The sequence below is a fragment of the Mastigoproctus giganteus genome, chromosome 5 (assembly GCF_048544385.1).
Source record: "Mastigoproctus giganteus isolate SK-2022 chromosome 5, ASM4854438v1, whole genome shotgun sequence".
Taxonomy (NCBI): domain Eukaryota; kingdom Metazoa; phylum Arthropoda; class Arachnida; order Uropygi; family Thelyphonidae; genus Mastigoproctus; species Mastigoproctus giganteus.
In genome coordinates, this window is record NC_143579.1 from 8,652,429 (window position 1) to 8,671,097 (window position 18,669).

At 36.5% G+C, this 18,669-nt stretch overlaps 1 protein-coding gene across 1 annotated transcript in view; it reads left to right on the forward strand.

Moving 5' to 3' along the window:
• Positions 1-18,669, forward strand: part of pasha (microprocessor complex subunit partner of drosha) — a 90,336-nt gene that overhangs the window by 61,138 nt on the left and 10,529 nt on the right. The window contains exons 11-14 of the mRNA XM_090373851.1: positions 925-1,013; positions 2,782-2,882; positions 7,687-7,786; positions 12,751-12,807. Coding sequence (XP_090229977.1) covers positions 925-1,013; positions 2,782-2,882; positions 7,687-7,786; positions 12,751-12,807 — 347 coding nt within the window. The remainder of the gene's footprint in view (positions 1-924; positions 1,014-2,781; positions 2,883-7,686; positions 7,787-12,750; positions 12,808-18,669) is intronic.

Genomic DNA, 18,669 nt, shown 5'->3' on the forward strand with positions numbered 1-18,669 from the left:
CCCGTGCATAGTCATAAATAAATCAAGTTAAAATAGCTATTAATTAAAATAATCATGCCTTCAACTCTCATATCACGTCAAGGGAATCGGAAAGACGGCAGCCACCAACCAACATCACAAGCCATCATGAGAATTAAAAAACAATTGTCGCAAAATTCTAAAAACGACGAAACAAATAAATTAAACTTTAAAACCGTTTTTAAACTTCTTTTAAGAGACCACCTTATTTGGTTTGTTACCCGTGTTCACAAGAAGTACAAAAGTGTACTTCTTGTGAACATGGTCTCTTAAAAGAAGTTGAAAAACGGTTTTAAAGTTTAATTTATGTGTCAATTAATTTATTTGTTTTGTTGTTTTTAGAATTTTGCAACAATTGTTTTTCAATTCTCATGATGGCTTTGTGATGTTGGTTGGTTTTTGGAGGTTGGTGACCGCCGTCTTTCCGATTGACGTGATATGAGAGTTGAAGGCATGATTATTTTAATTAATAGCTGTTTTAACTTGATACTATGCAAGGGGGGTAAGTTCATATTATAATCATTCGTGATTGAGTGTTGAGAGATTAACAGTCCTACTAAAAAAGGTAAGGCGCCTCCGTAGCCAGGTGGGAAGGAGCAGCAGTGCGTAGCACACGCTTCTTGATTAGACCGGGGTTCGAGCCCGTCACCACCAAATACGAAGGATGTGGAAAGGTCAGGGAATGACCACCACATATTCCCGGAGCAATATGGCCTTAGTTGCTAATGCTCCTAAAAACCAAATAACAACAACAACAACTAAAAAGGTATGAGGTTTTCACCTAATTTAAGATTATTATAATAATAGGACTTATTGGGCTTCATAGTCCCTTTTGATTTGAAATAGAGATCAGATTATCATTGCTTATTTTGCTTTATGTAAAATGTATTGCTTACTTGATTCTAGCAAAGGCTACTCTTGAAATTCTTATTCCTCAGATGAAGGATATAACCATGGAGGGACATAAAACAGAGAATCAGTATCAAGATGTGGAGGTAGGTAAAAGTTGTGTCATTTAAATGCAAGCTACTATCAAAAATACTTAAAATTCTAACTTTATTTAAATATGAAAGTATGACTACTGGGCTTTATCTTATGAATTGCCTTGGTATTTTGCATTTCAAATGGGGTACTAAGATACTATAATACAGTTAACATTTACTTGAGAGAGAGAGCTGAAAAAACATTTTTTCATGTTTAATATTATTAGTCATATGGTGAAAGGAAGCCCAAAGCTTTTGCTGTACCAACCAAAAAATTAAAGAAATAAATGAAAATAAAATAAAATACTTATTTGATTATCTCCTCATTAGAAGACCCATTCCAGTAATTAACAACTCACTGGCTAAAAGAAAACTTCCTTTAAACCTCTTACCCCATAATTTGAATTTATGACTCCTGTCTTCAGAATCATTTATAATACCCTTTTGATGATCTCACCATTCATGTTGCCTATCATTGGACTCTCTCAAGAAGTTTCATGTCTTATTTTAGGTGTGGCCTCCTTAACTTGAACATAATATTCAAAATGTGGTCTTCACAATTGCTTTGTACAGTAGAGTAGGATTATGATCTCCCGATCTCTAGAAGCCAATGTTCAATAAATCATCAATAGGGTGCCTGTAGGCACTCCTTGCTGGCTGTTTGTACTGCATGGAGAACTTCATGTCTTCCATATTGTGATAACTCAGTTCCATTTTTTCATCTCCTCTTTTTAATTCAATCCCACTAATTGTATAAGTACCAACCAAAATTATTCTGGTGAAAAAGTCAATATTATTTCCTGCATCCATCTAATGAGTGACTCTGGCAAAATAGCTAATAAGGTTGGTTAAACATGATTTTCCCATTACAAAAAATGTACTGTTTTCTTCAAAATTCCATTTCTTCCTAAACAACACTATATTGCACACTCGATCACTGCCTCCACGATTTTCCGCTTCTCTCTTAAACCTGCCTTTATGTATTGCAGAAACATTGGCAAGTATTTCTATTATACCATGTAGAATAAAATATAAATTTTAATTTAGTGCCAGAACTGCTTAAACCGAATGATGTCCCAAGTGACAGAATTCCTACTTGACCATGACTAAGGTCTCTTCACTTTGTCAGTCTCAGGAAACTACATGATTTTAATAACAGCCCTGTTTAGAGTGGGTTGTTCCTTATCTCATGTGACCTAATTTAATCTAGAAATTTAAAACATAATTAAAAGATTGGTATTTTAATTATAATAATGAAGATGATTGAATCCTTTTGATGAAGTGGTTATTGCTGATATATTGGCATCAATGCATTAAAAGATATAACGAGCCCTTAAATATTTACAATTCAGGTAATTTGAAAGTGAATCTTTTTATGCTAAGAGGGTGAATTGTTATTGTTTGGTGTATTCTGCAGCTGGTTTGCATTTCCTGAATGGAAATCCATTTCCATGGGTATAAAACCTTACAACCTTTGCTGAATACCAATTAACTTGGTCATGGTAAAAAAGCTCTTCCTGCCTTAAGAGTACTCTAAGCCAAACTTTTACCATGTGGTGTGGAAACATGGCAATTATAACCACTCTTTTCTTTTTGAGTGGTCAACTCATAGTGAGGTGGAAATGTTTTACTGATTCTTTCCTACATCATTGTTTTGTGAAATCTTAAGTAAAATTAATCAATAAGGTACATTTATGTTATATACAGTACTATCGTTGTCTTAAAATTCTTACTCGTCTTTAGAGTTTTAATTTTTTTTTTTTTTTTTTGTAATTTACAGTTCTTTGATGAGGTTAGAGTGGAAGATCCAAGAGTTAGTGAGCTCTGCTCCAAAGCAGGACAGCCATCTCCTTATCAGATTCTTTTGGAATGTTTGAAAAGGTTAGTTTCAAGTATAAAAGGATTTATTATTATAATAATTTTACCCATTCATTATTAAAGTGAAATGTTGCTAATCTGCTATTTAAAACTTTTGTTTTAAATGTATTTTATTTAATACCTGTAACAGTGTAGCATTCTCCTCCTCCTCCATGCACTTTATGCATCCATCATTAGCTGTCATAGGTATGCACACTACAGTTTTAGTACATCTTAGTGGACCAATCTCATTACAGTATCACATACACTTGAGTTGAGCAAACTGCCAAATCACATTCCTCAAAACAGGTTATAAGGAAACCAGCAGAAGTGAGGTGTTATGTTTTGTTTTCCTTTCTTTTTTTTTTTCGATTAATTGGTTTGAGTAGGTGTAGATTTGTGTACCATTCATCTTTTGTGCCATAGGTTTGCCATTATCCACTTTGTCCATATTACATTATTGCCATTATTGTTTCTCTTATTTCCTTCTATGAAATAGTATATGTGCTCTTGTTTTATACACTGGATTTTAAGACTTCACTGCTTTATGTATTTTTTTTGCCTAACTCACACTGGCAGCTAATAATATTAGCTGTCAGTGTGAGTTAGTGTTTTATTGTGCCTTATGGTCCAAATTGTACTCTCGTTCTGTTCCAGAATTTGATTGTTAGTCAGAAACGCCTTCTCTGTGCATTTGTATTCCACAAGTTACATGTTTTTGTGGAAACTTGAAACAGCCTTCAGTTGCCAGATTCTTGTGACTGAATAAAATATGTCATAGGGAAAAAAAAATACATTTAATCGTTGCTCAGATGTGACCTCTGCTTTCATTCCATGCCAGAGAATATGAGAAACATGCTACCTTTTATCCACCTATACATTTGATAAGTGGAAGACAGTTCTCAATGTCTCATACTGATTTACTCTGCTTCTATTGTTTGAGCATTTGCATACAGAATACCTGGGGCAGACTGGCCATATGAGTTATTGGCAAAGCTCCAATAGGCTGCTGAGTTATTACTAGGGCTGGTGTGCTGACTGATTGACAAAAAAAAAAAAAAAAAAAAAGAGAGAGAGAGAGAAGAAAGAAAATAATGTTCAGAAGGATATTGATAAAATTTGGAAAACAAAGTAATTTTAAAATGTACAAAATGTTAATTTTACATATTCAAAATATATTCTTTAATGATGATATGATATAAGAAAATAGTATATATGCTCTTGTTTTGTAAGGAAATCAAATAAGTGTTGCACTTATCCAATGTTATTTTATTTCTTGGTGCCAAGCTAAATTCCTAACTATAAATGTAAGATTTTCAGTTTCCATGTGCCGGGCACTCTGACGTCTACCACCTACCTAAACATCATTGCTGACCAGGTACACCCTTTCATGGCAACGGTCTTCCCCTCTGGCAGTGCCATCTTTCAGCAGGATAATGCACCATGCCACACCGTCTGGATTGTTCGAGACTGATTCGCAGAACATGAGGAAGACTTCTAGGTAATTGCCCTGGCCTCCAAATTCCCCAGACATCAATCCCATTGAGCATCTGCGGTTTGTGTTGGAACAGCAACTCCAATTTGCAGCATCTCAACCATGGACCTTACTGGAGTTAAAGGATCTGGTGGTACCAGATACCACAAGACGCATTTAGAAATCTTGGTACCAGATACCACAAGACACATTTAGAAATCTTGTAGCATCCATGCTTTGCTGGGTACGAGCTGTTTTGGCTGCACATGGAAGACCAACATCATATTAGGTAGGTGGTCATAATGTTTTGGCTCATCGGTGTAACTACATGAATTTATGAACTCTAGTTGAAATCCATTACTGGGCCACATCTGAAGGTTGTTTATCATTGGGTTTTACTTCCACTGGGATATTTCTTCTGTCAAGTCCCCACACTTCCTGACTCTGGGCCTGAAGAAACTGTCCCCTGCTCACTTCTCATAATTTGGCCCTGATTACCATTCCTAAATACAGTGGTACTTTGGTTTGCGAGCATAATTCGTTCCGGAAACGTGCTCGTAATCCAAAGCACTCGTATATCAAAGCGAATTTTCCCATAAGAAATCATGGAAACCCAGATGATTTGTTCCAAAACTCAAAAATATTCATATATTGTAAAAATGATTAATACGAAATACATACATACCTTTTCATATTTTTAATATTTAAATTTAATATACATAAAGCAATCGGTTTTGTGGTAGGACGACTTTCACTGTCACTAATGGAATCACTGCTATCTGTAGACTCTTTCTTTTTGTGCGACTTTAACAATGAACCTCTCCAATGACACTTGCCTCCTCTTGAGGATTTTGCGGAAATATGACAATTGCATTGTCGTTAAACAGATTCATCGCTCACACTATTACAAAATGAGGAGGCACGCTTGATACACATAAACAAAGCTGCGTGTGTGTAGCAATTGTATAAACAACACCGTAAAGGCAGAGATACACTATTAACATCTCACATTTTACTAAAGCACATTTCTAGGGGTTACTACCATAAAACAATAAAAACAATTTCCAGTTACGTTCCTGCTAGGGGAATCTGTTATAAACTGGTAGTAAACTCAAACTAATTGTATTTGCGATTATACTGATAGCTGAAATTGTGTTGGTTTTTACGTTATTGTGGTGAAATGTGTTTCCCCTTCACTGATATAAAAAACATTAAAAAAAAAATACATTTTCAGAATCTTCTCTTCATTCCTATCGTGTTGCGTTCGGTTGGGGTGATTCTGCGTTCGACTGCCATTTCTTGTAAACACAAAGGCGAATCGTGCATAAGCGAATTCGGTTCGTGTTATATAAGCTATTGTTCGCATATTTATAAATCGTGTATGATCGAATTCATGTAGTGTAAATACGTGTTATACGAGGACTGACTGTACTCGTATTGCAAGACCGCGCTCGTTTATCAAGTTAAAATTTATTAAAAAATTTTGCTCGTCTTGCAAAACACTCGTAGATCAAGTTACTCGCAATCCAAGGTACCACTGTAATCTGTAAGTTAATTTGTTTTGGCAAACTTACGTATATTAACAACCATTCGTGTGTGTTTTACTGTTTGTTGATGACATAATAATTATTTATAGCATTGTCGTTTCACTTTCTAGAAGAGATATTGCTTATGCAGGTAAATTATAAAGAAAAATCTTCATAATTTACCTGCTGGAGAATTTTACTCCTTGCCAGTTCCTTTCTGTTGTCATACACTCAGCCAGCAGAAATACTATTTTTAGAAGTAGTTCTGCAGGCTCTGTGACATCCCCCAGTGTCTGTTATATCATATTTGACTTCCTTTCAAACTTGAATCTGCATCCCTTTTGGAACTCTTTTATTCTGCAAAACAGGAAGTAATTGGAATATTTTGGTATATATATTCTGCATATATCAAAATATACATATTATAACATAATTCCATAGATAACTTTGAAAATTTTTTCTAGCTAAACAAACAACAATGAAATAATATAGTTTGTTTCGGAAAGAGCTGCCATAAGTGGGTAGGCAAGGTGGGCATCACCCACAGATGGTAGTTCAGGAGGGTGCCAGAAATTTTTTTTTTTTTTTTTTTTGACATTGCTTTCTGATTGGTTAATGTTTATGAGTATTCAACATTTAGGGTGGCAAATTTTATTTCACCTACTAACAGAACATAGGGTCACAGCACTACTGGTTTCAGAGCAGTAGTAATACTTGCAAGTTTTCTTTTGCAAGTATTTCATTTGGATTTCCCTAGTAATGCAGCATATACTCTATTCAAATGGTATTCTGCTTAGGATGTCAGGATCCATCAGAGCAGTAGTGTTCACAATTCTGTCAGGAAGCTCTTGCAGGTCTACTGGCATGAATACTGTGAAAATGTTATTTTTTAAAAAACCCTGAAATGTAAAAGCCAAATAGAGAAATATCAAGTGATCCAGTGGATGCATAATGGGACCACCGTGATAGGTTTTTCCTGGAAATATTTCTTGTTTTTTCATACTCCGGCACAACCATCAGGTCAGTGGAGTTTACGATAAATCAATCAATACAAATGTTAATCGTATTTAGCAGTCATGGGCTTGAATCCCAGTCCACTCAAAGAGCATGTGCTGCTGCACTTGCACTCCTGACCACTCGGCTACATCAGGCCTATTTCATATCACTGTGGCAGTGGTATGGAGACCACATTATTGGTAGATCATTTTCCACATCTGGAAAGTTATACCAGCTTCAGCATAGAACAGTTTTATACACCCATAGTCCTGAAGAGTTAGCTGTTTTCTCAAGCAAACTGTATTGTTTTCTTCAAGACTTTAAACAAGTTTAAAGTTGTTTTCTTCGTGGGATCTATCCATAAAGATTGATACAAATTATCTACACTCTTTACACCACAATAAAATCATTTATTATTCAGCATTATTTTGCAATGCCTTGATCACTTGTAAACTCTCTACACTTCACGATAAAACCATGTGTTATTAGCGTTCAGTATGATTTAGAACTTTTACCGGAGTTTATCACTTTCAAACAGTTTGCATGTGATCAAGGCTCTGTTAATAATGCTGGAACATATTGCTAAACAATAAATGATTTTATCATGGTGTAAAAAAGTGTAGGTAATTTTTACAGACTGTATTGTGCTGTCAGCATTTGTTGAAGTAGAAAAAAAAATTTCAAAGTTGTCTTATGGAATTATATAAGGCAAGGAAATATTAGAAAAATTTATACGTACAATTTATGCATTTGCGACATATATCTACACATACCTACAGATATAGCCCAAAAAACATGATGTTTTACATTTCTTGATATTTTCTATTTTCAGGAATTATGGAATGGGAGATACACAAATCAAATTTGAGATGAGAAATATGAAGCACCAGAAGAATGAATTCACAATGACTGTAGGAAAACATAATGCCAGTGTGAGTATTTTATGAATAGTTAACTGTTTTTACCTCCAAGTGACTATACATTAAATGTGCATTATAAATGTTTAAATTAAGTGTCCCAATAATTATACTTAAGTACCAAATCCTTCCCAGAGACACAGTGACATTTAAAGAGTTTAAAAAATTTTTAAATCACTTTAAAAAGAAGCTGACAAATGTCCACTTCACTGAAGACTCAATAATGAATTTTTATTTTAATGGAAGTTATAAACTTACATGTAAACTCTGAATGATATCTACATATATCTGCATGTAGATATCATGTGTTTGCTTCTTTTATATAAAGACTTTAAATAGACTTTGAATGTCTTTAAATAGACTTTGAGGGCTTAGGGTGCAGTACCGATAATGTCTCTTTGTTTGTTGGTTATAATTGGTGATTCTACAAGGCAATGGTCAGTACCTAGAGTACTGTGTACAGGTCTGGAGGCCTCATTATATGAAGGATGTAGAGTTGCTAGAACAAGTACAAAGAAGGCAACAAGAGGGGTGCTCTTACCAAGAAAGGCTTAAGTTCTGCAAATTGCAGCACCTGGAGAGTAGGCACCTGCAAGGTGATCGGATTGAGGTGTATAAGGCCATTCGAAAATCGAAAATTGTAGATCTGTTAAAGTACCATTTATAACTGACACAATATAATAGCGTAGCTTAATTTAATTTATTATGATACTCACCTTTTTATAATTTACATTGACGTTGGAATAAATTGGATGATAATTTTAAATTTAAGTTAGCATGAATAAGTTAGGATTTAAAAACAGAATTAAAATGTGCACAAGGAAGTAGAAGTGCACGTCTTCGTCCTTGGTTGTCAATGTTGAAATTTGAAACGATTTTAGTTATATGGTTGGAAACAGAAGGCCAATAGCCATAACAAGTGGCTTTCGTTTTACACGTCTTCAGTTGGCAATGGTAGAATGAGAGTAAACGCGTGTATTTAAGAAGTCTAGTCTTCTTAAATACACGCGTAAACTGGAACCTAGTTTGTTGTGGAAGTTGATAGCCTAAATAAATTTAAGGCTGAGCTGGACAGGCATTTGGAACGAATGGAGGGGTGAAATGGGCAGGGGTTTTTTTGGCAGATGCTTCATAAGCTTGCTTTCTTGCATTGTATGCCTAATGCTAATTTCTCTTTTTTTTTTGTTACTTATGAGATTAAAATCAACTTTAGTAACTATAATAATAGTGATTAAGGCAGAGCAGATTGATATCTCTATCATGCTCCACAAGCTTCACTGGTTATTGCTCCACAGGCATTAACAGTAGTTTAGGCTGATATTATTTAAATTGTATACAGGGTGTTCATAAAAGATTTGAACAATTTCTGTTCTTTCCTAATTGTGTACTACATGAAGTGGAAAGAAATGGTTTGATACAATAACTACAAAAGGTTTCTAGTGAATTTAATTGTTTTTTTTTTTTTTTTTTTTTTCATTTAAGATGGTGTTATAACTAGATCGTATATATAGCTTAGCTTAATTTTCAGCACTCACAGATGGTGTTATAGTAACATAAAGTGAAAATAGCAACATTGCAGGAAAATACTATGGCCTAGTTCTCCTAGGCCATGGTATATCTATGAAGCTACCTTTTGATCTAGAGGAATAGCTACTCATTTTGAGTTACCCCCCTGGATTATTGATTTGGCATACTGGTCAGAAAACCCATACTTGCTGAAATCCATTTCCACCATCTGCTCAATGATGAAAATTAAGAATTTAATCGAGAAATTATTTTTAGCTAGCACAGTCAATCTGCATTTCAGTTCCTAATTTTCAAGTAGCTGTATACTTAATTCCCCTACCTCTATTTTCACTCAGTATATCAGCTTGAATTTTTTTCTCTTCCTACTGGGTTTATACTCTATATTCAATTCCAAAAATTAGTAACCTTACTATTAAAGTACTTTAGGCCTATCTCCATTTCCCCTTCTATTTTTAAATTGCTTCAAAAGCATTGCTTCCACTTCAGACAAAATAGATTCTTCCCTGTCATTTCCAACATACACATTACAGGAAAAAAAGAGGCCTCTGCAGTCACAAATCTCTTGGAGACCTGCTTTCTTGCTACAGAAACAATCAAAATGCACAGGTAGAATTCATCTCTTTAGACCTTTCTTCTTCCTTTTATTCAGCCTGTGTGTGTGCTTTGCTCTCTAGTTCAGGCCTTTGATATTCATGGGAATCTACCTAACCTTATTCTTTCATCACTTGAATAGAAAGCTATTGTTATCTTTGGAGGATGATGTGCTCTTTAAGTCCCATTCAGTGGGAATACCTCAGAATGGTACCCTGTTTCTTCTTCTTTTCTCTGCTATTATTACCCTGCTCTTTTATGGTATATGCTGATGATCTTAAGATCTAACCCATTTCACAAAACCTGTGGAAGCCATTAATAATAACATTTAGTTAACCCAGCACTTTCTCTTGTCAAATATTATTTCTCCAAATTTGGCCTTCAACAAAATGCCTAAAAACCTGCACATATTTCAATTACTTAAAAACATCCTGTCAACTTCCACATCTGTTGTTGTGGAAGTTGACAGGTTAAATAAATTTAAGGAGGAACTGGACAAGCATTTGGAGGGAATGGTGTGATATTTTTTTTTTTTTTTTTTTTTTGGCTGATGTTGCATAAGCTCATACACTTGCTTTCTTGCATCACATGCCACTACTACTACTACATAATCCATTCCTATTTTCTCCAGTTCTTGACAATGGATATTCCTTGAGTAAAGCCAAGGTCTTTCCTCAAGGACTAACCATGAGTAATAAATGGCTTTTAGGGACTAACCATGAGTAATAAATGGCTTTTTTGATTCTTGCCTAAAAAATCTCACAAAAGTTCTCTCCATTCAGAAATTATGACATATTGAACAAAATTCAGTGTTGTTTTAATACAAAAGTACATTGTGTTTTCCTTATTCTCTTTGAGATTTTTTATTTGTTAGGGATCTGATCTGTGGCTGCCATCTGCAACATTAAAAGAATACTCTCCATGGGATATAACATGTTAAAATGAATGAAGTAAAAACTGGTATTTCTTATTCAATATTGCATACTCAAATGCTCGGTGTTCACACTTTGACGCTCATGATGGGTTAGTATGTTTTTTTTTAATGAAAACCCCAAACACGAGAGGTATTAGAACCTATAGTACTTATACTGTGCTTGGGTTGGAGGTTGAGAAAATGAAAGAAGATATTTGTTGACATTAGACTTGAACTTCTGTAGACTGTAATTTTCAGGAAATACATATGAAGGAAGGTTGTTCCAGAAAATGGCAGTTGAATGAATAAACGAGGAAGATGAAAAGTTGGTTCTGTGAGTTTGAAGTTGGACAGTAAATGGATGTTGGCTGGTGGCAGCACGTGTTCGGACTGTTTTGAAAGAGAGAGCGGGAATTAAAGAAGCCAATTTAGAAGAACAGGGCCCATGGAAGTATCAGTAGAAAAGGCAGTATCAGTGGAAGTATCAGTACATCTATGAGACAGAGAGTGGAGAGACTCTGTTAGAGAGGAGTCATTAATTAACTTAACTGCCCCCTTTTGAATGGAATCTAGAATATGTCTGAGAGTATGTGCACATCCGGCCTTTCCCCCACCCCCAAGGATGATAGACATATAGTTGTGACCTGCTTCTTTGTAGCCTGGATGAGTACTGGGAAGCAGCAGTCACCTTTTCTTGGTGATGTTGCTGCTCAGTAGCAAAGTGGCCAGAATCATCCAGACAGTTCTGGATAATCATCCAGACAGTTCTGGATAATCATCCAGAAAGCCCCATTTGACCTGCCTGCTATCCAAGATATGTTAATTTAAATTTTCCTAAAGTGCTTTTTGTATTCATGCCATTTGTTTATTTTTAAACTAGTAATTCTAATAGAAATTTCTATGCATAATTTCTACACTGCACTTGCTCTGCCACTTAGTGGCAAAGTGGTGAGCAAGTATGAGTCCTTCTATATGGTCCCAAAAATCGATCAGAAAAGTATCCAGAAAATTATTGCTATTACCAACAGCTGTTCACAGAATGATACATAGATAACTATGACTGCATGCCTACAAGATAAACTGCAACCAAATGAAAGGACCAGTTGAATTTCTTTTGCTGTAAACATTTTGAATGAAGTCATTGATGATAAATGGTTCATGTAACATATCTTGCTATCTGAGGCAACGTTCTGTTTGTCACTTTGAACATAATGTTTGCATTTGGAGTTAAGAAATTCCTATGCAGTCCTTGAACTTTATCACGATAGGCCTATATGTAACATCTGGTGTGGCTTGATGCATGGCCAGGTTGTTGATCCATTCTTCATTGAAAAATGCTGTGGCATCCACTGTCCATGTCAATAGACTAGAACATTTCATCTGTCTGAAGTTACAGGAGATACAATACATCTTCTTTCCACAGGGCAGAACACTGCTGTCACACCAGGCTCCCTTAGTTTCAAAGTTCTTCATAGATGTTTCCCATATCAGTGGATTGGCTATGTTGGTTCTATTCCTTTGCCATCTTGTCACCAGATATTACACCTCTGAATTTTCTTCCTGTCAAGGAAAAGTTTGTTGAAGACTTTTGTGTACTAGACAAAAGTTCTGCACATCACAGAGCTACAAACCAGAATCATGGCTGTTGTAGCAATGGCCAATACTGACATGCTGTGATATACGTAGATAAAAATCAATCAAATAACCCATGTGTAACTAAAATATACATTTGGAAATGTGCTGAGCATGTAAATGAAACCTTTTGTGGTGCTGTGTCATTGAAAAATCTTTTTGAGGTGCTGTCATTACAATAAAAACTTTTTCTTGTTACCTTGTCCACACTTATTATTTTGTTATGATTTCAGATTGTTCAGATCTTTTATCAACATACTATATAACAGCAAAAAAATTAAATTTTCATTACTAATTTTTGTTTCAAAATGGTTAGGTTTTTTGCAAGAACAAAAGAGATGGTAAACAGCGTGCATCACAAGCTCTTCTCCAGGTATGTGGCAATACTTTTATAATTATACTCATTTTATTTTCAGTTTAGCAGATGATTTTAAATATTTATATGCAGTAGAGTTTATCTCAGAATAAGCTATTTAAATCCATTAAACTTCACTCTGTTATGATTATTCATAACAGAGCAAACAAGCAATTACATATACCTTTTTAAAAAGCAGTGCAGTCAATCATTTTTAAATAGGCATTTTAAATGTAATTATCATATTAGTAAGAAGTGTTTACACACTTGTTGTGATAGCTAAGTCAGTATAGTGACTAATGCCACTTGCCACACAATTATCAGCATGTGTAATTATTGTTTTGGTTTGACCTTGGGGAGGATTTAGGCTCAATTTTAAAGTTTTTACTTGGAATTTTTAAAAGGTTTTTTATAGAAAGGTTGTAATCAAATTCTTAAGCATACCACTCTACCAATTCAGTTTGCTCTGGATAGATATCTAGACCCATCCTTGGGTGCATTAGTGGCAAACAACACATTTCCAAAATAATGTGTAGCATATTATAGGAAACGTGGTGACTACAAATCTCAACTCGTGGTTACCCATCATGTGAAACATACATGATGAACTTTTAGTAAAAACTCCTTGAGTACAGTATAGAAGTTTATAACTCCTGAAGATGGTCAAATTCCTACCTAAAATGATTGTAATGCATACATTACCTGACTTGTTTCTAATTATTTAAAAAAAAATTTTCACAGTTATAAAACATTCACATAAATACCAATTTATATAGCTGTAAGATGTTCATAAATATGTGCATAAGTTTAACATTGACAAATGCAAAGTACTGCATATGGGTAGCAATAACCGAAGAGAAATGTACCAACTGTGTGGTACTACACTCAGGGAAGTGGAAAGTGAAAAAGACCTGGGGGTAATTGTGCAGTCAAATATGAAGTTTGCTGAGCAGTGCAGAGGGGCTGCCAGGGCAGGTCATGGAGTCTTGTCAATGATACATAGGAATTTTGCTAGCAGGGACAGGGAGGTGATTATCCTGTTATACAAGGCAATGGTCAGGTCACACCTAGAGTACTGTGTACAGGTCTGGAGGCCTTATTTTAGGAAGGATATAGAGTTGCTAGAACGAGTACATAGAAGGGCACCAAGTTTGTTGAGGGGGGACAAAGGGGGTGCTCATACCAAGAAAGGCTTAAGTTCTGCTAATTGCAGCACCTGGAAAGTAGGCACCTGCAAGGTGATCTGATTGTGGTGTATAAGGCCTTGCTCAATAGGATCCTTCCTCTTGCTCAGATTAAGAACCTGAGGCAGCACAGATTCAAATTGAGGAAAGACAGTTGTCGAATAGATGTGCGGAAATTTTTCCTTTAGCCAGCAGGTAGTTGATTGGTGGAACAGACTTCCATCTTTTGTTGTGGAAATTGATAGCCTAAATAAATTTAATGATGAGCTTGACAGGCTTCTGGAACGAACGGAGGGGTTTTTTTTGTTTTTTTGGCTGATGCTGCATAAGTTTGCTTTCTTGCATCGTATGCCTCTGCTAATGCTAATAAGTTCATAAGCTCTGAAACATTTTGTGAACTGAAAAAAAATTTCCAACTCAAATGTCTAATACTTTTATTTATTGATAATCATATACTAGCAATAGTCAAATGAAAAAGAGAGTTCTGGACTCTGAAAATAAATTACAGGCCACAACGGGTAGAAGAACGTCGATAACTTGTATGGGTGTAATGGAGAGGGTGGTACCCTGCATGTGCATATTGTGATGCACAGCAACAGAAGAAGGAATGTTTGGTGTACCTTCTTGCAATATGATCTAATTTTTTTGTTGTTGTTTGTTTTTTTTATTGCAAAAGGTGCCCACTGCAGAAATTCATCCACTGTGTGGGAAAAATTACATATCACACTCATGAATGTGCTCATTTGCAAATCACTACCATAAAGAACAAAAATCTCTGAAAGTTGACACTTGCTCCAGTCAGTTTTACTCAACATCACAAAGAACAGAGTCCCAGGAGGAGGGAGTTCTGTTCCCCATAAATTATTCTGGGGTTTTTCAACCTCACAACATGCAGATCAGCCTGTGGAATAAGCTTTTACAGATATAACACAAAACAAAATATATGAACTGGAGCAGCATAAGAACTGGCTCACTGTGGCCAGAGTAGTCAATACGTGAAAAAAAATTCCTAGGAAGCAGTCATAGGCAGATCAGCAAACAATAATCAATAATGTGACAGTGGAGCTAGCCATTGATGTAGGTATTCCTATCATATACAATGAGCATTCAATAAATTATCTACCTAAGGTACTTCCCATAGTTATATTTCAGTGATTCATGTTCCTATATATCTCAACTTAAATCATACTAATTTTGATCCCACTATGTTTTTAGGTTGTGCTGCTGCCATAACGCTGGTTACTCACACACTAGCAGGGCTTTTGTGGATTTATTGGATGATTGTTTTCTACATCAGCATGTTCAGGAGGCAACTAGAGGGAGTAATACTCTTGATTTGATTATCAGCAGTGATTCTTCATGCATTAAGAATCTGCAGATAAATGAACCACTAGGTGGCAGTGATCACAGTGTGCTGAGGTGGGATTTACTCAAAGAGGTAACTACCATTAGGGGTAAAGGGAAGGGTTATTGCTTCCGTAAAGGCGACTACGATGGACTGAGACAGTATTTAAATTCTATACAGTGGGACCAACTGATGATGTTACCAACAGCAAAGGGGCGCCTCCGTAGCCAGGTGGGAAGGAGCAGCAGTGCGTAGCACATGCTTCTTGATTAGACCGGGGTTCGAGCCCGTCACCACCAAATACGGAGTATGCGGAAAGGTCAAGGAATGACCACCGCATATCCCGGAGCAATATGGCCTTAGTTGCTAATGCTCCTAAAAACCAAATAACAAACAAACAAACCAACAGCAAATTCAAAATGGGAAGCATTCAAAGAACTTATCTTGGAAGCTACTAGGCTTTACATACCAACTAAGAAATATTGTTCAAGGTTTAGGCCAAAATGGATGTCAGATGAACTAATGAGGCATATGGCAGAGAAGAAAAATGCATGGGATACTTACAAATTAACACATGACACAGAAGCCTATGATAGATACAAGTTGATATGCAACCAAGTTACAAAGGAGGTTAGGCAGGCGAAGGCAGATTACGAGAAATCCTTGGCAAGGGATGCAAAGAAAAACAGCAAAGAGTTCTTTACTTATGTAAACTCTAGAAGGAAGGGGATGAATCAGATTGGTCCACTTGATATTGATGGGTCAACTGTTGATGATCCTGCTCAGGTAGCTAACAAACTAAATGAATATTTTGCATCGACATTCACACATGAGGAGTTATTCAGCAAGGGGAATGCCAGAGGTGTATTCAACTCTAGCAGTAAGCTACAGAATCTTGTAATAACTGAGAGTAAAGTGGAGGAGAAACTGTTGAAGATAAACACAAGAAAGGCACCCGGGGTGGATGGGATCTATCCAGTTATATTAAAGGAGGCAGCAAAGGAAGTAAGCAAACCCTTAGCCATAATTATGAGAGCTTCCTTGGACTCAGGGGAGGTATCCATAGACTGGAAATGTGCAAATGTGACCCCAATTCACAAAGGAGGATCAAAGGCTGACACAAGTAATTATAGACCTGTGAGCTTAACTTCTGTTCCAGGAAAATTGATGGAGGCACTGGTTAAAGAAGCACTGCAGGATCATTTAGACAAGACTTCAGTTATAGCTCAGACACAGCATGGTTTTGTTAAGGGGAAGTCTTGCCTGACCAACTTGATTGGATACTATGATGCAGTCACAAAAGAACTGGATGCAGGGAATAACTTTGATATTATATACTTGAATCTTAGAAAGGCTTTTGATACTGTTGCACATGGAAGACTGCTACACAAATTGGAGCAGTGTGACATTGGAGGCAAATTGCTGCTATGGATAAAGGGGTGGTTGAGGGGGAGAAGGCAGAGAGTGGTAATCAATGGACACTGCTCATCGTGGACTAATGTTATTAGTGGAGTCCCTCAGGGCCCAGTGTTGGGTCCATTATTGTTTTCTGTATTTATAAATGATATTGATGATGGTATATCAAGCTTAATGTCCAAGTTTGCAGATGATACAAAGGTTGGCAGGGTTGTCAAGGACACTACTGACACTATGCTGCTGCAACAGGATCTGGAAAGGTTGAGCAGATGGGCTGAGAGGTGGCAAATGAAGTTTAACATTGACAAATGTAAAGTACTACACATGGGAAACAGCAACCCCAGAGCAACGTATCAACTCTGTGGTACTACACTGACAGTGGTAGAGAATGAAGGGGACTTGGGGGGTAGTTGTGCAGGCAGATATGAAGTTCTCTGAGCAGTGCAGACGGGCTGCAAGAGTAGCTCATGGAGTATTGTCAATGATATACAGGAATTTTTCCAGCAGGGATAAGGAGGTGATTATTCCATTGTATAAGGCAATGGTCAGGCCACACCTAGAGTACTGTATACAGGTCTGGAGGCCTCATTTCAAGAAGGATGTAGAGCTGCTGGAACGAGTACAGAGAAGGGCAACAAGATTAGTGAATGGAACAAAGGGGTGCTCTTACGAAGAAAGGCTTAAGTTTTGCAAATTACAGTATCTGGAGACTAGGCACCAGCGAGGTGATCTGATAGAGGTGTATAAAGCTTTGAATGGTTTAAGCATGCTGAATGCTGATGGGATTCTTCCTCTAGCTCAGAAAAATCACCTGAGAGGGCATAAATTCAAATTGAGGAAAGACAGATGTAGGATAGACGTGCGGAAATTTGACTTTAGCCAGCGGGTTGGTTGGTGGAACAGACTTCCATCCCTTGTGGTGGAGGTTGATAGCCTAAATAAGTTTAAAGCTCAGCTGGACAGGTATTTTGAACGAACAGAGGGGTGAAGTGGAAGTGGTTTTTTTTTTTTTTTTTTTTTTTTTGGCTGATGCTGCATAAGCTTGCTTTCTTGCATCAAATGCCTCTACTAATGCTAATAACAGAAAGAAGGAAGACACCTGTATCAAATTATGGATTTGCTGAAATTGGAGCATCATTCAGTCATCAAGTTTTTCACCAAAGAAGGAAATGGGCCAAAGGCCATTCATGAAAGGATGTTGGCTATTTATGGCAACAGTGTACCTTCAGAGTACCAAGTGAAATTCTGGTCAAAACAATTCAAGGGCAGTAAAAAATCCATTGAAGATGATCCATGTCCATGAAGGCCTGTGACAGCGACCACTCCAGAAATGTGCCAAATCTTTGTGCTAAATGACAGACATTTAAAGGTGTCCCAAATCTCTAGGGAATGTGACATATCTGAGGGAGCAGTTAGAACCAACTTCCATGAACATTTGGGGATGGCTAAGGTCAGTGTAAGGTGGGTCCCCAGATTTCTGACCCCTGTGCAGAAGAAATCAGAGTATGGTGTTGTGAGGATAATTTTTAGAGTTTTATAGAAAGGATCCTGAAACTTTCATTTCCAGAATTGTTATAGGTGATGAATTGAAGGTTCATCACTGGTATCTTCAAACCAAGCAAGAATCAATGCAGTGGAAGCACAAGGGTTCTCCCCCACCCAAAAAATTTCAGACACAACCTTCAGCTGGCAAGATTATCGCCACCATTTTTTGGGATGTTGAGGGGATTTTGTACATTCACTACTTGAACCACAAGCAATCTGATTGATAAGCAATAAATCAAATTTTCATTAGATTTATTGCTTATCAATAAATTGCTTATTTACAACAGTTTGTGTGTTATTCTGGGACTGTTGCTACTCATAAGCAGCATCTTGCATATTTCACGGTACTTCAATTGCCACTTCTCAGCCCAGCTGCCTAATTTTTCTGTA